The sequence below is a fragment of the Salarias fasciatus genome, chromosome 10, assembly GCF_902148845.1.
Source record: "Salarias fasciatus chromosome 10, fSalaFa1.1, whole genome shotgun sequence".
In the NCBI taxonomy this organism is placed as follows: Eukaryota; Metazoa; Chordata; class Actinopteri; order Blenniiformes; family Blenniidae; genus Salarias; species Salarias fasciatus.
This window is the reverse complement of record NC_043754.1, coordinates 20,537,102-20,560,014: the sequence shown is the minus strand read 5'-3', so window position 1 is coordinate 20,560,014 and position 22,913 is coordinate 20,537,102. Positions and strand designations below refer to the sequence as shown.

The window sequence follows — 22,913 nt, the reverse complement described above, 5'->3', positions numbered from 1 at the left end:
GCGAGGCAAACGAAGGTCAAGGGTCAGATGAAGGTGCGGAGCTAAAAGAAAACTAAACGCGATGCTGAAGAAGAACCGGCGGCAGCAGGAAGGGGAATATTCAGCGAGTTTCTAGAAACATTTCAAACCAAAGCTGCTGGATGAATGTTTGGACGGAATATAAATAGAGCAAAGAGAGGAAACACACCTGTCTGTGGAGGATTACTGGAAATACGTCTTACTGTTGGAACGCTGGTTTATCTCCCTTTAAAATCAGCAGTGGTATGCATTTGTGGGATGAGCGCTGAGCAATGTGGGCTGCACCGAGGAAAACTACCCGAGAGCTTCTCTTCAGCTGATTCAACCAGGCGGTTGACGACTGGAGAAAATCTCAATTATATCCAACATGTCCACAGTCTGAGACCACATCCTGACCGACTGGCAGCTTTTCGTGGCTGTTCTCCACACTTCTCTGCTCTGCTCATCCCACAAATGCAGATCTACTTATAAATCATGTGCCGGACATCAAATTGCCTTTCTTTTTGTGCTGCCTTGAAGCGAACTTATGAGTGACTTTAATTCCAAAATGAACAGAAAGATTATAAAACTTATTGAAAAGTTTAGGAATAGTGGCGTCTTACTGTGATCTAGAAAAGAAACAACAGTTGTTAGAGCACAAACCGAAGCTACTGACTTTCTGATCTTAATGAGAGATGGCACTAACGGTGGGCCGGTCTAAATATCACAGCTGGCCGTGACCCGGAGCTCCACAAGAACTTAAAAAAAATATAATAATAAAAAGAGACCTCGTCAATTCAGGAGGCCAGAAATACAAACTTCAAGAAAGGACAGAAGGCTGACAAACAGTGTACAAGGCTCCTGAAACATCTATCAATATAAGTTAATTAACTTAAGCCAAGAAGAAACTGTGAGCTTCATGTCACGTTTCTATTATTTACATCCTGTAGCTTCCTTTTTCATTGGTCCAGTTCAAACAACATAGTTATCATCTATGATCTTCTGACTGAGGAGTGAAGCAGGAAAAGGGTTTTAGGTAAAGACATGAGATCAAATCCAGACAGAATAAGGCAGGACTTCTCCTTTTTCACAACCTGTTGTGAGTAAATTCAGCTTTAAAACTTTGACTTTGAGAGGTGAAGAAGACCACAGGCGTATGATCACCTCTGTCCCCCAAATCCAACCTGGGCGTAAAATTAACTTCAGAAATGAAACTCATAAATAAATCACCGTCAGGGAACAGTTCTAATTCTTGCTCTCACTACTTAATTTAGCTTTTTTTTCTTTGAAAAAGCATGACTTGCATTTTCACAATTAATAAATTATTGTGTTTTTTTTAATATATTTTTGACAATAAACAATTTAAAAGGCATTGAAGAAATCTTAAGTTTTTACAAATTTGTTCATTTCATTAAAAAAACAAACAAAAAACTATCAACTCTGCAGAGAACATTTTATTATGTTTTTATTTTATTATCTTTTCCAATCAAAGTTCCCACATGACTGTTCTGCTTTTTGATGATCTAAATGGAGAAGTTTTGTGAATGCAACAAGCTTCATATTCTTTCCTCTTTACTTTGAGTTTCTTTGACCTTAATCACGATGTATTCACCTTAAATCCTCCATTTTCCTCTTAACCAATAATAATCTAGAACTGATTCCCAAGTGGCACTTTTGGGGACTGTCATTGTAAATTAGTCAAAAGTATATAAACACACGCTTTTCAGTTGCGAATGTTTGACCTTAGAGTTGACAGCGTGATGAATCGTACACTGGCGTCCTCGTTCATCTCTCAGAGCTGCATGAACCACGTAACGATAGCACTTCAGAAAATTTAAAAAAACAACAACAAAACAAACGTACATCTGATGGGAACCAAACGGCAGCAACATGTACAGAAATACAGTAACTTTGCAAAAAAATAAAACAAAAAACAAAAAAAAAAAAAAACAGGCATGCTTATAGTCTAATTACTAGCACTGGAAATAACACATTTAAAAAAAGCTAAATAGGCAGTGACGTCTGCACATTACTTAAACACACCAAAAATATCAACAAAGAAGAAACATAAAATCAAATCAAATCAAAGAGCCATAATGTATTACCACATGGATGAGCGACCGTACTGCATGACAGAGAGTAGTAGTGGAAACGTACATGTCTTACATGTGTGAACGTCATGAAGGCAGTAATCTGTGGAGTGAAGCTACAGTCCGACCGTCTAAAGGAGAATAACGGAGATCCTGCTGTGAGTTCAACTGTCCATCGATTCAACACGACAGAAAAGGAAATCAGGGTGGTTTACCGGTATGAATTTTGGAAGAAAAAAAAAAAAAACACGGTGAAATGGACTAAGGCGAGTGTATGAGCACTTTACATATTCCTGGTCTGAAGACACTGTAGAAGGATCTGTTTTTTTCTTATTTTCTCACTTTCCTTTTGTTGTTTTCTTCTCTAATGCGATGGGGTGGTGTGTGAAATTGCTTTGAGGTTTCTGTGACTGTGACCACCCTCTTTTTTTTTTCTTATTTTTTTTTTTTTAACCTTAAAACCCCCTCCCCACACGCCGCTCCCCGCCCCCCCCCCACCCCCACCCCGTCCAACCGAACCGCCCTCCACTTCATCTTCCTGCCACTCTCCGGGGGCGAGGACATTACGCTTTACTCTCGTTGCCGTTCGTCTGCGGAGCCTCGTTGGGAACCGTCTTCACCTCGGCCGTGGCGTTCTTCGTCTCCGTCTCGCCTTTAGCGTTGTCATCCTTCACAGTCTTACCGCTGACGACAAGAGAGAAAGGAGGATCTGTTAGCAAATCACAAAGTCTCTCTTTACCAGCCAAACTGTCTGCTCTGAGCTGCCTTTTGTGTCATTTTTCAAAGAAAGGAGTGGGGAAAAACATGGGTGGAGGGGTGTGTGTGCGTGTTTGTGTGTGCATGCAAGATGCTTAGAGGGGAATTTGTTTTCCCTCCTGGAACTGAATGCATTTCACACATAATAGGATCAAGCTCACTATCCTCGCCTGACATCAAATCAGAGTGCACGGATGTCACAGCTACTTTCAAGGAACAATGAGCGCCGACGTGGAATGAGACGGGGCCGGTACAGTAGCCACCATGCATGAAGGAATGAGAGGCTGCGGCGCAACCGACAACACCGGCCCACAATGCACAAGGGGATTACACGCCGTCTGGACCGACCTGAGGCACAATGGGAAGAGACTTTACAGCCATACGTCACCCAAGTCGAATATTTTCATTTCTATCCACTGTACCCTTACAAGCTGTTCGAGACGCGAATCGAGCGAAACTGTGTGCACGTCGCGCATGCCAGAACATCTGCTTTTGTTGCTTTATGTCGGCGACAGCTGCTTTATGTCAAGACAAGCCGGCGCAATTATTTCACACTGATAACCAGCAGATCAGTAATGATGAAGAATGGAACACTGTAAGCAAGACACGGACCTATAAATATTCATCTCCCGAAAATCAATGCCATAATCACGAGCTTCATTTGTGGAAAACTGATTGCCGTGTTGAAAGATTACAATTAGAGTCATGAAGACAGAAATGCAGGATCTTGACTGATGCAGACAGAGCGGGAACTCAGAGATGGTTTGGTCCTCTAGAACAGTCAAAATGGAAGGTTTCGTTTTGTAAACAACTCTACTAACAGATTTATATATGTTGAGAATGTGGAACAAGCTTCAATAATGCGGTCATGAACCTTGCTGGAAACACAGACGTCACTTCTATGAATGTACATTTGACTGAGGGGAATAGACGGCGTCTGGACCAACCAGAAGCCCCTAGCAGCTGTTTCTGTCTCTGCAGCTCTACATGCATTAATCCTGCACAACTTAAATGTAACTACATGCTTTATTTATACTCCTGAACTTCATGTTTGAATAAATCTGTTTTCAAAGAGGCTGAAATTTGCACGGAATCCAAACAATTTAGCTGTTTGCAGGGTCGTCAATGGGTTTCAAATCTGTAAAAAAAGAGCAGGTTTTTCCTCTTGGGAGCATAAACACCATCAACTGGATATAAAAACATGAAATATTGTGTTTGTAAATGTTTTTTCCAGACAGCGGTGTTGGAAGAAGCATGCAGTGCACTGCTCTGAGAAAGTTCTGGACTTTGAGAGTGACCAAAAACTTTCAGGAAACATAAAAAACCCCCACCGTAACGTCGCCTGGCTGTTATTCTCAGAGAGCCGCCGCTGATGGGGAAACGACTGACGTGACAGAGGTGCAGACTGATGACTGATCGGGCTTTGATTGCACAGCTGCATTACAGCTGTGCTCAGGTCTGAGTGTCTCAGGCTGCACAGGCTCCCCGTCCGGGTCTGGAAGCTTTACTACACCTGAGTCTGATCCACCATGAAAGGCTTTCTTCCTGCAGCGAGCTGTTTCTTTCTCCCTGCTGTACGTCCGAAAAGACACATCCACACCTGCTTTCACGAGTCGTTACTCTGCACCGACATGAATCCAGTTCTGTTTACGTTCCTCTCAGATTACAGTGAATATTATTACACGTCTAATGTATCATGATGAATCAAAAGAGTTTGCTCACAATTGCATGAGCTCATTCTGCTTTTTTTTTAAACATTGCATTTAATTTATTATTTATTTAGTGTAAAATCTGTGGAAGAAATCTGGATCTTTTTCCTTTCGTCTCATGTAAGAAAACAAGTCCTAAGGAGGACTTTGCCAATCAGAAAATCCAATAAACCCACAAGAAATCTGACAAGGCGTTGGAGCGCCGGGACGCTGGAGAAGCATCTCCACATAGATCAATGGGAGAGCTGCGCTTCGGTCCTGTCAGACTTATGAAGAAAAATCCCTCCAATGACAAGTTTGGTTTTTATCAAGGTGATGTTGAGCTGACAAGAGCTCCTGCTTCCAACCAGCTCTCGACTCGGCGCACTCCATCACTGACATCTTCCTCTGGCCATCCGAGTGAGCAGAGCGGGAGATGAAGGAGGGGGAGAAAGAGGAGCGACTGTCAGCGAGCCTCCGCCATTCATCTTGCGCCGTGGCATCCTCATCATCTTCACCGCTGCTGTCGGGAATCAGGAACATCTGCTCGCTCCCAGGACCCGAACCCCAAAATAATAACCCTTCAAGACTATCGGTGAAATAACAGCTTTCCATGAGAATTAAAACAGAAGCGTCGGGGAGGGGAGAATTCTGAATTTTTTTTTTCAGGCGACCTTCAGCTTGTATTATTCTTCATCAAGCTGAAGAGGACGGAGCAGAGCGGAGCGGCGCTGCAGGAGATGGCTCTGTGATAACCGCTTAATTTACTCCAACAAGTTCATTCAACCTTGCACGGATTCTTTTTGTCAAGTTTTAGCTGGAGATTATATTTCGCTGAAGAATTTCTCATTTAAATGGACTTTCCACTCAAGTTTCTGCGGTGACGAACCAAAGCAGAGACGACTGCACAGTTTCCTTTTTGTTCTAAATCACACTCAGTTATAAATTATATTCTGCTGCATTTAACAAAAGTGCTCTTTTTAGGGGTTTTTTTTAGGTTTACAGTCCAGGATTTGAAAGGACTTTGTGTTGTTTTAGAGGTGGAAAGCTGCAGCCATCTGACCTTAAAGCACTTTCAACCTACATCCACTCTTGAATATGTAAATGATAAAACACAAAGCACTTCAATCCCACATTTTGAATATGTCCAGCACTTTTTAATGTGATGCTCTCTCGAAAAGGACTCAAATTGTGTTTATTTTTTTGTCATAATTATTAACTCTGAAATCAGAGTAATTTAAAGATAACGCTGGCCAAACAATCCCGTGGGTTTACTATTATTTTCAAGGGTTACTTTGGCCACATCTTAATAAAAACAGAGCGAATCATCACGGTGCTCCAACCGCCTGACAGAATTAAATTATTGTCATTTTCCGTCGACTTATTGATTGCCTGAGGAACGAGCATCACTCCAACTCACCGAAATGTCACACAACAATAAGAGCAAAATGCTACCTGTCAGAAACGTGTGTCGCGTCAGGATCTCAGAGCGGTTCGGGTGTTAACGGCTTTGGCAGCGACACCTGTAATCCTGGGAACAGCCGGTCTGTGAGACCACGTCGGTTAAAGATCATCTCTTCCTTAATCTGAGTGAAAGGCTGCAGCTTGTGCATTCCAGTGTGTTTATCAGTATTATAATTAGTATTATCGGTATTCAAAAATGACACACTGAAGCTGTTGGCGTTGCCCGGTCGGCAGCAGTGAGCGATCGGACAGAGGTGGGGTGGGGTGAAGAGACGAACAGGTGGAGGATGAGGGTGGTGGCTGATGGCGACAGGCAGGCACTGGTAGCATCTCTGTAGATCACATTTCTGCATCATTTAGCAAAACGCTTGACTTCTGGTAGTAATAAAACAAGAAGGAAATCACCCATCGGTCTTTTAAATGAGTATTATAAAAGGATATTTTTCTGATTTAAGACTGAACTAGCTCTAAAATAACACTTTTCTACATTCCACAAATCATGATTTTAGGATTTGAAGAAATATATTAAAATGATAAAACATTTAGGAACGGTTGTTGACACAACTTCTGGAACCTGAATAATGTCCACAACCCCAGACCCGCTCCTTGACTGAACGGCAACATGATTTCTGTGCCTATGCCATTCAGATTAGATGCATGGTACCAAGCCAGGAGGGGAGCGTATTTTTAGAGCGTGATCAGACTTTCTGAAAACACGCTGCGAGGAGGCGAGGCCTGGAGGCACCACTGGCAGTTCATCAGACAGAAAAAAAAAAAAGTTTTTCACAATATAATTTAAATCTCACACACATATTCTCAACCTCAAAACTCTGAAGTTCATCTTTTTTTTTTTTTTTTGTTAGATTGATTTTCCATTGTGAGTTGCATGTTTCTCATTTAAAAACAAGCTCAGTGATAAGTTTATCAGACTTTAAGGACCAGCGGACAGACGGAAGCATAATGAATCTTACAGTTTAACAAACATGGTTAACGCATCTGTGTTTCCTTTCTGCTCCAGGCTGCTGCGGCTCTCTCTGGGAGAAGAGCAGGCAGATAAAAACATTTGTCTTTCAGGGTGATTTCCTTCTTCAGAACTGCAGAAGCATGAGCTCCCAGGATGCTATCAGCGCCACAGATTCAATAATAACACACAGATACAATGGAAGTGTTCATACTCATTTTGGCGCGTGGAGGAGTCTGTGCACGGGGCATTGGGGGCGTCCTCGGTCGGGCCGGCTACTTGTAAATCCTGACCCTGGGAGCTGTCGGGGGCTTTGGCCGAGCCACAGGTGCTCTGCGGCCCGTCGGCCTTGGCGGGGGGTGCACTGACCGGCTGGGAAACGGGGGCTGCTTGGCTGGACGAGGGGGGGGCGTTAGGGGTGTCGCTGAGGTCAACCAGGGGCCCAACGTCAGGTTGGGGGTTAACCTTTGGAGAACCGGAAGGGGCTGCGGGGCTGTTCTGGGGGGGAGGCTTGGCGGGGGCGGCTTTGGCTGGACTGGAGGCGCTGGCGGTTAGCGCGGTGCTCTCGCTAGCAGGGCTGCTCTGCGCCGTGCTAAAGCCCTCAGAGACCGAGTTAGCGGCGGCGGAGGGGAGCAAGTCTACCGCCGTGGAGGGGGGGTCTGCAGCCGCGGGCCTGTTCGGTGGGGAGGAGCAGGAGGGAAGACAGGGGGGAGCAGAGGAGAGGAGAGGGAGTGGAACACAGAGGGGAGCATAACAACGGAAAGGTGAGGGACAAAAAAGAAAAAAGGGGCAGCAAGAGCAAAGGGGTGCGAGGAGAGTGCAGGTAAAAGCATAAACAAGGCAGAGTAAGTGCAACTGTGCAGCGGCGGAAAAGAAAAAAAAATCTACACAATCAAAATGTTAGCAACAAAACATTTGTGAAGGGGAAACGAAAAATAATCCAACCATAAACTGCAGGAGGAAGGAGGGAGTTCAGAAATAAAAACGTTGAGCTGTGCGTCAACAAGCATGTTTCCTGAAACCTAGAAGCGCTACTGCGTAACTTTGGCACAATAAATAAAGAAAAAAATCAAGTTTTTTTGCAGTTGTATGAAAAATATCTTTATATAAACTGTAAAGTGACGAATATCAAAAGCAGTCCTAGTGGCTGTTTGACAGAATGAGCATAAACTAAAATTATCAACAAGGAATAAATGAAGTTGTTTGAAATTTATAAATGAAAGCTTTTCTGTGATTTCACAATTAGTTGCTTCATTTATTCAAATAATAAAAGTATATAGGAATGTTTCAATAAAGTTGAAACCAGAATATTCAATCAGGCGTGTCAGTTAAATCTTTCACTGATTTCCAGTTTTGGACCAGTATACAAATCAACTCAGTAAGTCAAAGTAAATTAAATGACGGTCAAACTGCAGCTCCTGAGCAAATGTGTTGGTTCCTTAGTCATGCACACAGACCGGCGCTTGCTGGCACGATTGCGGAGATCGGGTGAATACAGTTATTTGAGGGCTCGAATATAAAGCGATGCACACCGTGGTGTGTAGAGATGAGCTTCACGCATGACCGTGCCTCGATATGCAACATCTGGACATTAAATCGTCTCTGTGGTCATTCACTGCATGTGTATGGGACGCTTCCCTGACCGGGGAACTGGCGTGGGCCGTTACTCACTCGGGTTCTGTGAGTGGCGTGGTCTCGTTGGGCTCGGTGGGACCCCCTCCTCCCTGGTTCGGGGTGTTCTCCTCCTCTGTTCTCACTTCGACGATGGGCTCCTTTGACTCGTCCTTCCTGGTGTGTCACAGTGGAAAACAGCTATAAAGTGCGTTTCTACAGGAATTTTGATTGAAGACACCGAATCAGTTAAAATAAGTTCACAAAAGCAAAGACAGACAGAAATCCTCGCTCTCAGAGCTGTCGAACTGATTCAGTAAACGGCTTGTTTCGGCGGTGTTGTTCTGGTCAAACAAACACACGTATTACTGGTGATCAGCATCCGCACCAAAGAACTGGATGGGCTGAAAAATGCAACAATAACAAAAAAAAACAAAACAAAAAAAACAAAAACAAAAGTAGGCTCTGTTAACCTGTCAACACACTCCGATTCACTCATTCCAACATTTGATCACCCTCAGCCTGCATTCACCTGCAGGCTCTGATTGTAGCGTCCCCCCGGGGGCTCGGCTTTTTTATCATCCCGTCGCTCTGTGATTGTGCCGGGCTTTAAAGTGTTTGCTTGCTGGGACCGACACGTTTAGATCTGAGGCGCCGGCTACCTTTGTACATTTCGACTTGGCAGCGCCGCGCGCATGATAATTCGCTTGATAAATTTGTTGTGCGGGCGCCGCTCGGCTGAAATATTCATTTGTGGCGTTGGTGGCGGGAGCGATGAGACGGCAGAACGCACCGGGCTGACTTTTTAGATCAAAGAGTGACGAACACGTGACGCCTCGATGAGACGTTTACAGGAGTTGCATTTCCACAGCAACAAATAAATGAACATGTCAGGACGCAGGTCTGTCTGACAAATCTCACCGTCGAAAATGAGCAGACATTCATGAATGTCTCAGCAAACAGCCGGCTCGGCCACAGCGCAGGAGAGCCAACGGTGAAGGAAAATGCCAACACTGTTGAAAATCGGTGTTATTTGGTTTGATACTTCATGGATGCACAACTATCAAAAAGTCATAAGGATAGTAACGGCGTTGAAGAAAGGGGCGCATAAAAGTCACGAACTTCATGTGTGACTCAGTTGAAACATGGAATAAAATGAGAAGGAAAGGTGCAGAAAGGGAAATTGTGATACTCTAAAGTATTTTTTGGGGGAAATAACAATCGGAAAGCTTGCAACCGATGTATTCCTGTTCAGTATTCATGGAAAGATGATGCTCAGCCTGTGGATTCTGAATTCAAACCTGAGCACCTTGAATGCAAACCATTTTTGCATCTTTTGTGTGTATCCCGTCTTCAGTCTAATATGAGCTGGGATTTCCCAACAGGGCAAATTTAGATGAAGTTTCTAGGAATGATCGGCAGTTGGAGGGGCTCCAGTTTACCACACCATCACGATAAAGGATGCTTGTTTACTGCTGTGACCAGACAGAACCTGCAGACATTCAGTGGAATCTGTTTACCTCAAGAAGCCCCAAAGCTAAATGTTCTTCAAATCTCAATTACAGAACTCCTACTGCTCGCCATTGAATAAATCTGAGGCCTCCAGTCTTTGTATTAAGCCAGGATGAGCACATCAAGAGTGCATTAAGATGATGTGATTAACATGACGTGATGCCAGCTTCCTTTTTAAAACTATAGTTAATCTTTGTTTATTGATTTTGGCTACTTAAATGTACATTTTCATAATCAGTTCTGCAAACAGAAACATCAATTTCCCTTTATATTGTGAGTCTGCATTTTGCATTGCGGATCTATAAAGCCATCTTGTAAATGGGTCTCGGAGCTTTGGAGAAAACATCCGTTCATTCAACTTCTGGACTCTTTAGTGTTGTGAGGGGAAAGCCGAGTCTGACTAAAAAGAAAAAAAAAAAAAAACGCTTGCTCACGTGAATGCGGCCTTTCCCTCCTCGAGGTCCTTGGTCTTGGCGCCGGGGCCGGCCTTCCCGCAGAAGTTGACGGCGATGCACATGAGGAGGCCGCACTTGTTGAGGAAGTAGCAGGTGACGTCCACGCCCACCAGCAGCAGGAAGAAGACCACGATGAGGATGCCCACGATGGCGCCGGTGCCCAGGCCCGAGCCTCCGCCCGTGGCATCTGACGGCGCAGGGACGGGGGGGGGGGGGGGGTACGCAAGCAAACCGGGCAGAAGAGGAAAAGAGGGTTTTGACATGAAGGTCGGGGGAGGGGAAGGTTCGAAAGAGAGAGGGACAGAGAGAAGCGATGAGGAGTGATGCACTTTTTCTGTCTGAACCTCGAGTGTGTCGCTCTTTTCTTTGGGGGGGGGGGGGGGGGGGGGGGGGGTCATGCCGTTGGGACTACCTTAATCTCTGCCTTCATTATGGCGGCGTCATGTTTACTCTGGGAAGATTATGATGGTTGACACACTTGAGGTGTTCAATTTCACACAGAATCACCCACCATCCAATAGATTAAAAAACAAACACACACACACACACACACACACACACACACACACACACACACACACACACACACACACACACGCACACGCACACGCTGAGTGTGAGAGGGGATCGACCAGCGAACACGGGGCTCTAACACCAGTCTGTAAGTAAGAGGCGGTGATCCTATCTGCAAACCAAGGCCCTTAAAGCTGTTCACCGTTGACAGTTCTAATAATCACAGGCTTTTGCGGAAATTTCCAAACATGTTTTTGACTCATATTCAGACATTCGGACGTGACAATTAACATCTACTCAATTTCTGAGTGTAAAGTCGTGACGTGACAGTCGTGACGTTTGCTTTTAGCAATAGGAAATTAGGAAATGAGTCTTGAAACACACTGAAGCAGATAGGATTGTGATCTGCCAGGGAGGGAAACAATGCTGCTGGCAGACTTGCCTACTGAAGATAAAACAGGGAACATGGTTCATAGGCCAGCGCTTCACTTACCACTGTTATCACACGCTGCGAAAGGAGTTACGGAAGCAACGGCTTTCATGCTTGTTTATTTGTTTCTTTTTAGTTTTTACCTCTGAAACTTTCTTTGAAAATGCAAAGGTTAAAAACGGTCATCACAGCAGAGGTTTATCACAACATATGCAAGCAGCCGTCCCACTCGCAACGCAACTCTGAGGGCGAGGACCAAAACACAGGTTATTTTCCCCGCCGGGTTACTTGACATAAACAAATGCACATGCGGGTTGTTTTTTTAAGGGGAGAAAGGGAGTAAACAGGATCTGGAAGGTCGAGGCAGAGCAGGCTTTTTGCGGCTTTGCATTTGAAAAACAGCTCTTCTGAGCTGCCGTCATTCGTTTTGACATTTGTATGCCAATTCTGCAAACCCGGGCTGCTAAATGATAGCCACATTAGCATCATCACTTCATGCATCCTTAAAGAGCATTTCAGCAAAAGCAAAGTAATAATTTAGGGAGTAAATAAGCATAAAATCCATGCACTGCCTGGATTATCTCAGTCAGTGCATCACAATTTATTTCATAAACAGATAAGTTGGATTTTATTGAACTTCTGACTCTTCCAAAGGTTCATTTTGGAGAAACTAAATTCATTCTGATGCCATCAATGCGCATCAAGATGGGCTATTGTCAAGGGAAAGGTGCAAAGCAATGTGTTTCACTCCCATTTACTTGTTCTCCATTTACTTTTGGAAGACTCATGAAATAAGCAGAGATGGGATATTTTAATGTGAGCAGATTGTTATTTTCACAGACACAAAGCACGAGCTACTTACCAAAATACTTCAAAGAGGAGGAACATTTGGGGCAAGAAAGCTTTCTTGCTGTCTCACACAGACTAATGGATAGCGGGTGGACGTTAAATTACAAAATAATCAATGACCTTGACGAATATGGTTTTACAGTCGCAGTACATTAGTGGAAGGAAACAATATCCTATCGCTCGGTCGAGCTTGAAGCCTGCAGGCTTGTGCTGCTCATACAATTTAAATACCCTTTTTTTTTTTCTCCCACTGCAAGAATACAAGCTGAACAATACAGGTCTTTAACATGCATCACAAATGTACATCATCATTTAGAATGAATCCAGCTGTAAAATTGAGTCTTTTTTTTTTGTTTTTTTTTCTGAAGTTCCTTCGCGCCTCCCATGGGAGCCTCGCCCCACACTTTGGAAACCACTGCTGAAGATTAGGTCTGGGCCCGGCGACTGGGTGAAACGAGTGGAGCCGTCACCAGGCGGTTCACTGGGGTCAGCAGACATTTGCATAGAGCTGAATCTGTGGCGTGACCATTGATCTCTGAGGAGTGAAATGCAGCCCCCGCACACTTTTCAGAGCAGCCACCTTGATGTTGTCCCATGAAAAGACATGAAAGGGAAGCATTACAGCGGAAGCAGGTACTGCCTCAGCTTCAGAGTACAACTTTAATTATCAGCAAGTAACACGACCATGTGTGCCGTCTATTATAGCCACGGTCCGGCTCCATCCTCCCAGGTATACCGCACATCTGTTACGAATGGTTTGTTTGCATTCAGCACGCACAGACAGAAATCTTTTTTTCTTTTTTAAATCATCCCAACACTCGATTAAAATATAGCTAATTTTAAAGTCTCTCCTCCAAATGTCAACGAGGCTCCGCTCCAGGCAGCGCGGCGATCACTCGCCGAGGTCCGCCAAAGATCAAGTGCTCATCAGGCTGTCTGGGTAGAGACCGTGGGCACTTTCAAATCTGAGGACCGTCTTTAAATGTATGTAGACTGTTGATATCCTCATCCTCGACGGTTCGGAACACGCAATGGCCACTGAGAGATCGCTCCCGCGGTCCTGAACCAGTGGAAATGAAGGACGTGTATGATGGCCCGCACGGCCGGCAACAAATTCTAAAAGCTAAAATCATATAAGATCTGTTAAAACTGAGTGATAGGATATGCTTGCTGAGATATTTTGTGGGTTGATTACAGATCAAAAAACGCAGTTCAGAGTCACATCAGTGTGCAGGATTTTCTGCAGCATCACTGACTTTGATCCGAACTATCAACTACAAACGCCGGGATTTAGCCTCAGTTCCGCCGCATTTATATGCAAACTAATCTAAAGCAGTCACTTTGCATAATTGACTAATCAAACAAGAAGGAAATCATTAATGAAAAGAATGAAGCGCCGATCTCTTTCTGAAGCAGCAATTGTTGCATGCTATGTGTGGAAATATCACACTCGAGATGCGTAATATAAACACACTTTGGAAGATAACACTGTTCATGAATACAAAACACACACCGTCTTATTGGGAAGAGCGCGAGGATATTACACATATAAATAAATGTTTGAATTCTAATAGCAACAAATATTCACTTGGCACTATTTGCCAATTATTTAAGTAGTAAATAAATATGTCAAAATTTATTCAAACCCTGTCTAAATGCAAGAGTAAACAAGTAAATTGAATAAATTAAAGCAGACCGTGGCCCTAATTCACGTGGTCTTTGAAGTTGGGCAGTTTTCCTGACATGCATTCAGTGTGAAAAACACACACCTCCTTTGGATATTTGGCCTCCTGGAACACACGACCTGCAGAGAGACGTGGCTCGCGCTTTGCAATGGCTGATAAAAATTGTTTTTTCATCATTTTTATGCCTCTCAAACGTGTTATGTATGTGTTTACTGCACTGCTGTGACAGATACATTATCAAGAGAGAACACAGCCCACGGCCCGACATTTCATTTAAAGGTACTATCTTTTTTTTTTTTTTTTTTTTTTTCCTCAGAGGTTGCACTGTACTACACAAACCTTAATTTTCTCTGATGGCTGATCAAAATAGCAGAGTGCCACAGCCCTGCACACCCATAGGTGGACTGCACTGTTGCAGACACTACACTTGTTTTTTTTTTTTTTTTCACTTTGCACATTGCTTCATTTGCATTTTAACAGGCACAATAAATCATGTGGCATGTATTCAGAGCTGAGGGTTTGCCTTTTTTTCTTTTTTTTTTTTCCTCCCTCAACGAGTGCACTCACTGAGAGAGGAAGCACATATCTTTGTGTCAGGGCGGACTACACAAACATTTCACTTTACAGGCTTGTCAGGTACAGAACAGAGCCGGTTCCCCAGAGGACGACTGATAACAGCCCACATGTGATGAGCCGCGATTTTGACCAAAAGGCACACACTCTTGTAAAATCAATACCAGTTCATTGTCCGACATTGACAATTTGTCAGACTTATGCACTTTTACACCGAAGGATAACTTTGAAATAGGATCGTTTCCAGATCTTAATATGTGCACTGAAAAAGTGGCTGTGGATTCCAAGCTGGTGCCGTGAAAACAGTGGTGATTATTTCAAATGCAACAGCTTGTAAAGACGTTAGATTCAAATTGATGTACAACACAAGTTCTACAGGTGATATATTGGTGCAGCTATAAATAATACAGCCAAGTCTCAATGAAACTATCCGTCAGAGCGAGGAGGCAGAGTTGGAGACATTTTTCCCCCCCCAGTGCTTATTTCACCGTAATGAATCGTCTTCAGGAAATTTTCTGTGCAATGAAGCGAAGTGAGGAATGAACCGCAGAAAGTGAGGATGCACGTATAGAAAAACATACCGCGGAGGAGCAAACGCAGCGTTGCCCCGTCTGCCGAGACAAGAAACAAAGTGTTGAAGATGAATACCATCGTAATGCACGCGGAGGGAGGTGGCGGTTTGACTACCGGAGTGTAAAAATGTTTGTTGGATTTAAGCAGATTGAGAATCAAGTAGCAGGAAGAAAACTGCTGGATGGTATCAGTCAAACAGTGAGCGGCGTTCCATTTCCGTCCTGAAGGGCTGTGGCCCTCCGACTCGCCTCGCCATTATCAAGATCTGCAGGAGAAAAGTTAAGATAACGACTGTGTGTGTGTTTGAGCTCTGATATGTTACTGTAACATGACAGTTTAATCGAGTGCAAAAAAGCGATTTGGCAGGTGGATTCATACATATCAATGCAGCTTTTTTTCTTTTAATTCTTTTTTTTTAATGCAGGGCTCGACCGGTTGTCATGAGCAAAGGGACATCGGTCATTTCTGACGCGACATGGCCAGCAGTGGTGGCTAATAACACGGAAAAAGACTGTATTCCCCGAGGGGAAAACAAGCAGTTGTGAGCGCGTGGCTGGAATAATGGAACCTCCGAATAAACCCCCCAGATGATTATTGCCCTAAGATCCCATCTGGAGGAAGCGGCCCACTCTGTCACTGCTGCCTGCTGCCTGCTGCCCACTGCACGGGCGCGCAAGAGATGGATGTGCACCGTTATTCAAAAGAACACACCTTTCTGCATGCATTTTAAATCAAATCCCGTTATTTCACGTGAAGAGCAGTCTATGAGTGCAGACTTGAACAAGCTGGCCTCCTTAGGCTTCTGTGGAGTGAGAAGGTTTCTCTGGTAAGGCTCCTGTCGACGCTCCGCCACAGTGAGGCGCTGCACCACCACTGAAACCCCGGCAGCCTCAGTTTTCTTTCAGGGAAGCAGACGGATGCTGTTCCTCTCTCTGACTGATTAACATGGAAACTCTTCATGCACCACGGAGTGTGTGTGTGTGTGTGTGTGTGTGTGTGTGTGTGTGTGTGTGTGTTGGGTGGGATTTCAAGCTGTTGAAATTAAGGTTTCACTTAATGGCATGGCAACAAGTGCAATTTGCAACATGTGTATTTACATGACAATTATGGATGTATTTGCATCAAGTAGAGGATAAGGTGAATGGGAAATGCTTCCACTATTAAACACGATTCACTCAGAGTGCTTTACACTCCCGTTCACGTCCCCACGTTCACACACCGACAGCTACTGTCGCCGTGCAAGGTGCTCAGCCTCAACTGAGACCCATTTTGGGGTTCAGGGACGCAGAAACGGGTTAATTTGGAGTCCGAACCGGCAACCTTGCAACTGGAAGGCGGCCAGCTGAGCCGCAGCCGCTCAGCGTAATGAGGAGACTTCAGTAAAAACGCTGAAATCATTTTATTGTTCGACAGTGGCGAAACCGATTACTGTGATAGAGATAATTAGCTTTCAGGCTAATTTATGCTTTTGATACTCATCATAAAAGTTATTTGAAATGTGTCTTCTGTAATGAGATAACCTCAACTTTGAGGAATTAAGATAGCAGACGCAGGGAAATGACTGAGCTTCGCGGGGTCAATGCAACTTGCTCTGCTTCTCCAAATTTATATTTGACTTTAATTGTCAAACATTTCATTAATCACAGCTAATAAACTGAGGAAATGTTTCAGGGTGTGCAAACAAGAGAAAACCTCTAATTCCTGAGCGGCGGTGGCAAGCGCCTCTTCCTTCCTGTAGTCTGTATGCAGCAGGCGACTGCACCGCTCGCTTCGGGGAAGAAGAATATTCTGTTTATATGCAATGCAAGTAATGTGTGATGCAGACGTCTAGATGAAGATCCTGATTAGCAAAAATGAAAATCACTCAGCACTGATCAGCACTATCATTACTCAGTAGGCACTGATGAACAACAGGAGGGACAAAGTGACAAAGAACATCTCAAGGGTGTCGTAAGCTCTTATTTTCCTTGTGAAAGAACTTAGCTGAGATTAAACTGCGGTGCCAGTGATAATAAAGTAAGGGAATACAAATCTCATTTTAAGACCCTAACCCAGAGGAAGGAAGACCAGGGGGGGGCCGTATTTCATAGATGAAAACGACAAAGAAAACTATTGGAAAAAAAAAATAGACGGTATAATATCCCCATGTTTCTTTTTGCTGATGTTATTCCTCCTTTGTCTTCTTTTTCTTGTTTGGACAAACGGCATTACCGCCATCTTTTTTATGATTCAAGGCTGGAGGCGTATAAGGTTAAATCAAACAAATACGACGATGCTTCCACGTCCTGAATGGCAGACTGAGAGCCTCTTAAATCGCATTCGCCTCAGCATCGCCTCCATCGGGTGGAAAAACCTCTGACATTTGCTCGTTTGGACTTGAAGTGCTCTCTTTGCCGCAGACTAACACTCCGTCAAATGAACTCTTATGAGTTTTTGCTTCTCAAACAGGAAGCCGGGTGCATGGCGAGCTCGATGTTGGAGCACTCACTGCTCATGAGAACATGTCTGATAAACGTCCTCTTTTGGTAAAAGACTTAATGATTTCCTTTTTTTTTTTTTTTTTTCGGCCTGTGTTTCAGCACCGGGCTGAAGTATGAGAGAAGAGCAGGTAGAAAAATTTCCACTTTAAAAGTCATGAATGCTACAAGAGAGGGCTTTTTCATCTGACTCTTGTCATGGAGGAACGCCGCTCCGCCGGATGATTTGGAGCACCATTACCGGTTCGATTTTTGGATCCCACTCAGCTGGAATTCACGGTAAATGAAAGATGAGCAGCTTCAAAACCAGCGCGGCCTTCGGTCTTTGAAGAAAGCAGCCCTAAATATTTATTGCTGACCACCACAACGCCGGCTTTGTAATATTTTCCTTGTCGAGACAGAGAAAAAAAAAAAACAATCACCATTCAGGTCTGTGTGATTACTGAAAATGTATCAATGCTTTATTAATTCTCTCACATTGAAATGTTGTCGATAATGGCCGTGGGTGATTCTCGCCTCTTTTTGTTTTATGCATTGCATCCCGACACCTCTCATAATCCCACAGCATTTCGATGACTTTTGGAACAAACGTCTGAACAAATGGAAACTGTATAGATGGCTTCGAGGAACCTCAACGCTTGTCGGCCAGTTTAAGTATTTGCAGCTTCTTGTTGTTTAAACACCCCATGAAATGATGTCCAGATGGCATTTGATTCCATATTTCTTCAAAATAGAGGCGAGCCTGTTCCAGATGTGATTGGTATGTGCTGTATTTGCACCACACGCTCTCACCAGTTCAAGCTGACGTCCCGGGAGGCGTTGGTGCAAAGACGCATTGTAAACCTGCATATGCAGAACAAGTGAGGATGGGCATGGACTCAAACTGCATTTTTTCCCCTCTTGCTGTAAACACAGAGAACAGTGCAATATATATAAAAATTAAAAACTCCTAGATCTACTTGCACAGGTGCAATCCAACCGTAGTGCCAGTGAGCAGCATTCCAATTCCTCAAGTTTCTAGTTTTGATTCAAAAAAAGTTTTTTTTCATGTAAACCGAGTCTCAGCCAAACGTTCCTATTTAGCCACTGGACATTTAACGCCATTTTACAAGAAGAAAAAAAGATGAGGATTTGAATTAATTTCACCTAACCAAGAGATAAATTAATTTTAAACCCATTAGCACAATCAAAAAAATGAGAAAATATGTTTTCATTTGATGGTATCTTGAAAGCAAAGCGTCTGAGTTTCCTTAAAATTATTGCTTTCCTTCAATCCGAAGAAAAATCACTGGAACAAATGCATGAAACGACACGTGCTTGTGTTTCAACAAAAAAACTTCAGGGTCAAGCGAATCGAGGCGAATACCAATAAATGAGCAAACAGCGTGCCAGCGCGTTAGGTTAATACGTTATAACCACACGCTGAATGCCAGTTCCTCTCTGACAGCGGGGTTTAATGATAACGGGAGGTACAGATGAACGGTGTCGTGTCATCAGATCCGGAAACATAGAATATTCCAGGAGGAAGGTATAATGATCTCTGCTTGTTTAATCAAATCAAGTTTCTGTCTGATCAGACAATAGTTGCATATTGAATCCAGACTGCTGCAAAGCCTCTATACGATATCCAGTTTTCATTTGTTCCTCGGTCGGGATGCGTCTCGGCTTCAGGCCGCAGCCTGGCTTCTAATCTCTCCACATCTGGGTTTAACAGTCACGTTGGTGCGATGCAACACTGAATGCAGAATACAGACATTTTGTTAAAGCTCCAGAGAAAAAAAGACGGCTAAAGGCTTCACAATCAGCTTCCCACAACAGTCAGGAGAAAGTCGGCGCCGCAGTGTCATACATCCCAGTGTGTTTAGTCGCTAAAGCCTCAGAAAGCCATTAACTTTCATGAAAGAAAAAGAAAACACAATTTATTTCAACCCTACAATGGTTACATGGAAATACACTGATATGCACTTACAAAAATGTCTCAGAGAATAAAATCATTTCACATTATTGAAAATGAATTTTTTTTTTGTATGTGTGTATAACAGCTGTTGCATTTGCATTTTTTTTTTTAGACATTTCTCTGCTTTCAGGTAAAAAGAGAACATGAGTTGTCAAAATAACAGCTGATTTCTTGTATTTCTCCAATATCAGTTTGAAAAGAGTATGTACACTTTGTCACAAAACATGATTAGTTTCTCTGCACAACTTTCTGTCTTCTCCTTTACAAGGCGGTTACACAGCAATGTATTTTTGAGTGTGAGCATATAATATGTCAAAAAAAGTAAGAAAGTGTCTCTGGAAATGAATGGACTGACCGTGACCAATATCAAACTCCGCCGCAGAGTGTTACCTTCCTGGGTTTTTCAACAGCAGGAACATTTCCAGCTCGCGTCCGAAAGGAAACAGAAATGAGGCACAGCATTTGCACTCGTCTCCTGTTTAACACATTCATAATGCTTGACTAAGGAGCTTTGAAGCGGCTGCATAGCACATTCATGAATACTGGATCATGCCTCGTCTCCGCTTTCATGCAGTGTTCATGCTTTTTTTTATGTCGTTTGTGACACAACAGTGGAATGACGTGTCTCTTTTGATCGGCAATAAAGTCCAAAATAAAAATCTCTTTACGATTGCCATGTCTAGTTAAAACATCGTAGACACTCAATTAAACAGTGTAAAGGTAATTATTCTATTTTTCACCCCTCTTCAGGTCACATTAAGGCATTATGAATGTGTTACTAATCAAATCTAAAACAAAGCTACGGTTCTTTGTCTACAAAGTGTTCTGGCAGAGCACCCGAGTCCGGCTTGTAACATCGACAAAAACCCTCCAAATAATTCCCTTTCTGAATCCAGTAATATCCAACATGAAACAGATGAAAAGAAAATATTAACAGGATCTAAAAAAAGAAAGAAAAAAAAAATCTCTTCGAGAATGATGCAAGTAGTGAGCACCCTGTAATAACGTCATGAAACCAATGTCTTGACTCTTCATCTTTTTTTTATATTTATATATATATATATATATATTTATATATATATCTTGTGTGTGGCTGCACAAAGGTCAAAAGGCATAGAAAGCAAAGGAGTCTGCGCACGGAGGTTTTAAAGGCTCAGACTATCCTCTTTCTCCTTGAATGAAATCAGTTTATGAGAGCCAGAGTGCAGTCGGCACGGACAGCAGAAGAGCTGCCAGACTGTATTTCACACAGTGGCAACCAAGGGTAGCTGAAGACCAACAATTTAAGAAATAAATATAGATACAGAAACATCCACAACAGTTTTTTTTTTTTTTTTTTTTGGATCGGTAATCACAACAATAAAGTGCGACAAGAAAAAAAGAAAACACACACACACAAAAAAAAACAAGCACAGATAGAGAAAAAGAATTTGTGTGTATGGTAATGTCATGGTCCATAGGTGCCCGAGAAGATCACACATGACGACAGGAGAAAAGGGGAACCAGGAGAGAAAGAGGGAAAAAGAGGGAGAGAGATAGAAAAAATAGGTCAGAAATACAGAAATACAAGTCTGAAAGGTTATTGAAGACTGAACTGAGGAATAAAAACAAGGAAGTCCATGTTTGAGGATAAATAAAAAATAAAAAAAACAGGCATAGCGTGTTAGTAGCACAGCAGATGAGACATGGTTCAAGCATGAGGGAGGTCAACACAGAGGAGGGTGATGGGAAATGATATCGGTGAGCAAGGCGATTCACTGCAAACGGGTCTCAGGCTCTTTTCCTGAATCAGTTATGATCCAGAAGGTTTCAGGCTGCTGTCTCTCATTCAGTGACCAGTGGCGTAATGCATCAATGGATCGACTGCATGTCCAGTAGTGTCTGGATTTTGTCATGACTGTAATGCGGACTGTAATAAAATAAGAAAGAAAAGCCAGGCAAGCGTCCAATCAGCAGCTTTGCTCATCTAACATCAGCGGCTGTTTAAAAATCACACACATTTCGGATGATTTACATCTTGCAGCTTTGCGGATATATCCTTACCGTGTTCAACTCATTATGCAGATCAAGCCGTAATCCGGACTGCATTATGTCTCCTTCAAAACATGTTGGGTTTGTGCAGTTTGCTTGAATATGTATTTCCTTTTTACAGAGACAAGAAAGCGAGCAATCTCCTAAAAGCTGCGCGTATCGCGGCTCCGACAAAAGAGCAACAAGTCAAACACAGAGGCGCGTTGAACAGATCTGGCAGCTATTTTGTGGCTAAACAAAAAAGGGAGCCATTACGTTGACAGACTGTTGTGCTCTCACTGTTCTGAGTTCTGAGATGTCTACGACTAAAAATACTTTGGCAGACGGCCGTTTGCGGTGAATGTGCACACGAGGAGGAAAAAGGAGGAGGAAACATTCACGGCGGAGCCACTTCATCCAGGATTACGCCACTGGTCATGGCAGGGGAGGGGGGAGGATGGCCCATGCAACAAACAACAACAATGAACAAACACACATCCAGAAAGAGAAGCTGGTTATGGACCGTGAAGCTCATGACATGAATGAATGGATGACCTTATGTTATAAAACCTCGGAAGTCGTTAGTTGTTCATTTTAGTTATTTTTTGAAATGTCAACCTTAGCTGGGGAGATTTGGATGTGAAATATGCTTTTGATTTTCTCTGCAGCCATGCAGCACTTTTCCTTCTTCTGATGTATGAAATTATCACTCATTTGTGGGGAAGACGGGGACAGTCGTGATGATTCTTCTAACATCTTAGGCTTCTTTTATGAAAATGCCTTCGAGAATTAATACGGACCAGATGCTATCATCAGTGCAACACAAACAGATGATGCATCAAACACTAGGAGTGAAATGCTACGAGTGACCCAACCATGTGTTTAAAATGCAGGGTGCGAGTTACAAGCAGGGATTAGAGGGATAGACTGGTCTTTGACATGTCTATTTTTACTGGCGGGCTGGTGGGGAGGTTTGCATTTCTCTTGCATATTCACTGAAGTTACTTTGTCAGCATACTGCACCAAAATACACCGAGTGACCGTCTCGAAAATCCAAAGCTGGCACGTCTCCATCCTGCTGTCGCTAAATGCTCGTAGCAAACGTTTAACCAGCGTTTAACCTGGAGAAGATGTGCTCCAGCAGCCTAATGAACGTGAGCTCGTTTGTGTCCTTCTGTTAATTAATTAACAGAAGACGAGTAAAATGTTGGAGAGCAAACCACAAGTTAATGCTGCTTAATAAGAAGAGTATATGTACAGGGACATAAGACTATGTGGCATTCGATCTTTTCAAACAATTGGAAGGAAAAAA

General features: G+C 43.3%; 1 protein-coding gene and 1 long non-coding RNA gene across 20 annotated transcripts in view; one reads left to right on the top strand and one right to left on the bottom strand.

Annotated features, from left to right (window-relative positions):
• The first annotated feature begins 246 nt into the window (after positions 1-246).
• LOC115395594 (uncharacterized) lies at positions 247-19,312 on the top strand. Its single transcript, XR_003932298.1, has 3 exons — positions 247-258; positions 15,916-15,925; positions 19,236-19,312. It is a non-coding gene; the product is annotated as an uncharacterized LOC115395594 (long non-coding RNA).
• Positions 2,597-22,913, bottom strand: part of ncam1a (neural cell adhesion molecule 1a) — a 260,268-nt gene continuing 239,951 nt past the window's right edge. For 14 of the 19 annotated variants that reach the window (XM_030101185.1, XM_030101187.1, XM_030101191.1 and 11 more), the window contains 3 exons: positions 10,514-10,721; positions 8,628-8,744; positions 2,597-2,771 (listed from right to left, as the gene is read on the bottom strand). In XM_030101185.1, the coding sequence (XP_029957045.1) occupies positions 2,651-2,771; positions 8,628-8,744; positions 10,514-10,721 (446 nt within the window). In that variant the 3' untranslated portion in view covers positions 2,597-2,650. Of the gene's footprint in view, positions 2,772-8,627; positions 8,745-10,513; positions 10,722-20,652; positions 20,860-22,913 lie in introns of those variants that run through there. The other 5 variants (XM_030101199.1, XM_030101201.1, XM_030101200.1 and 2 more) reach the window with 1 other exon arrangement.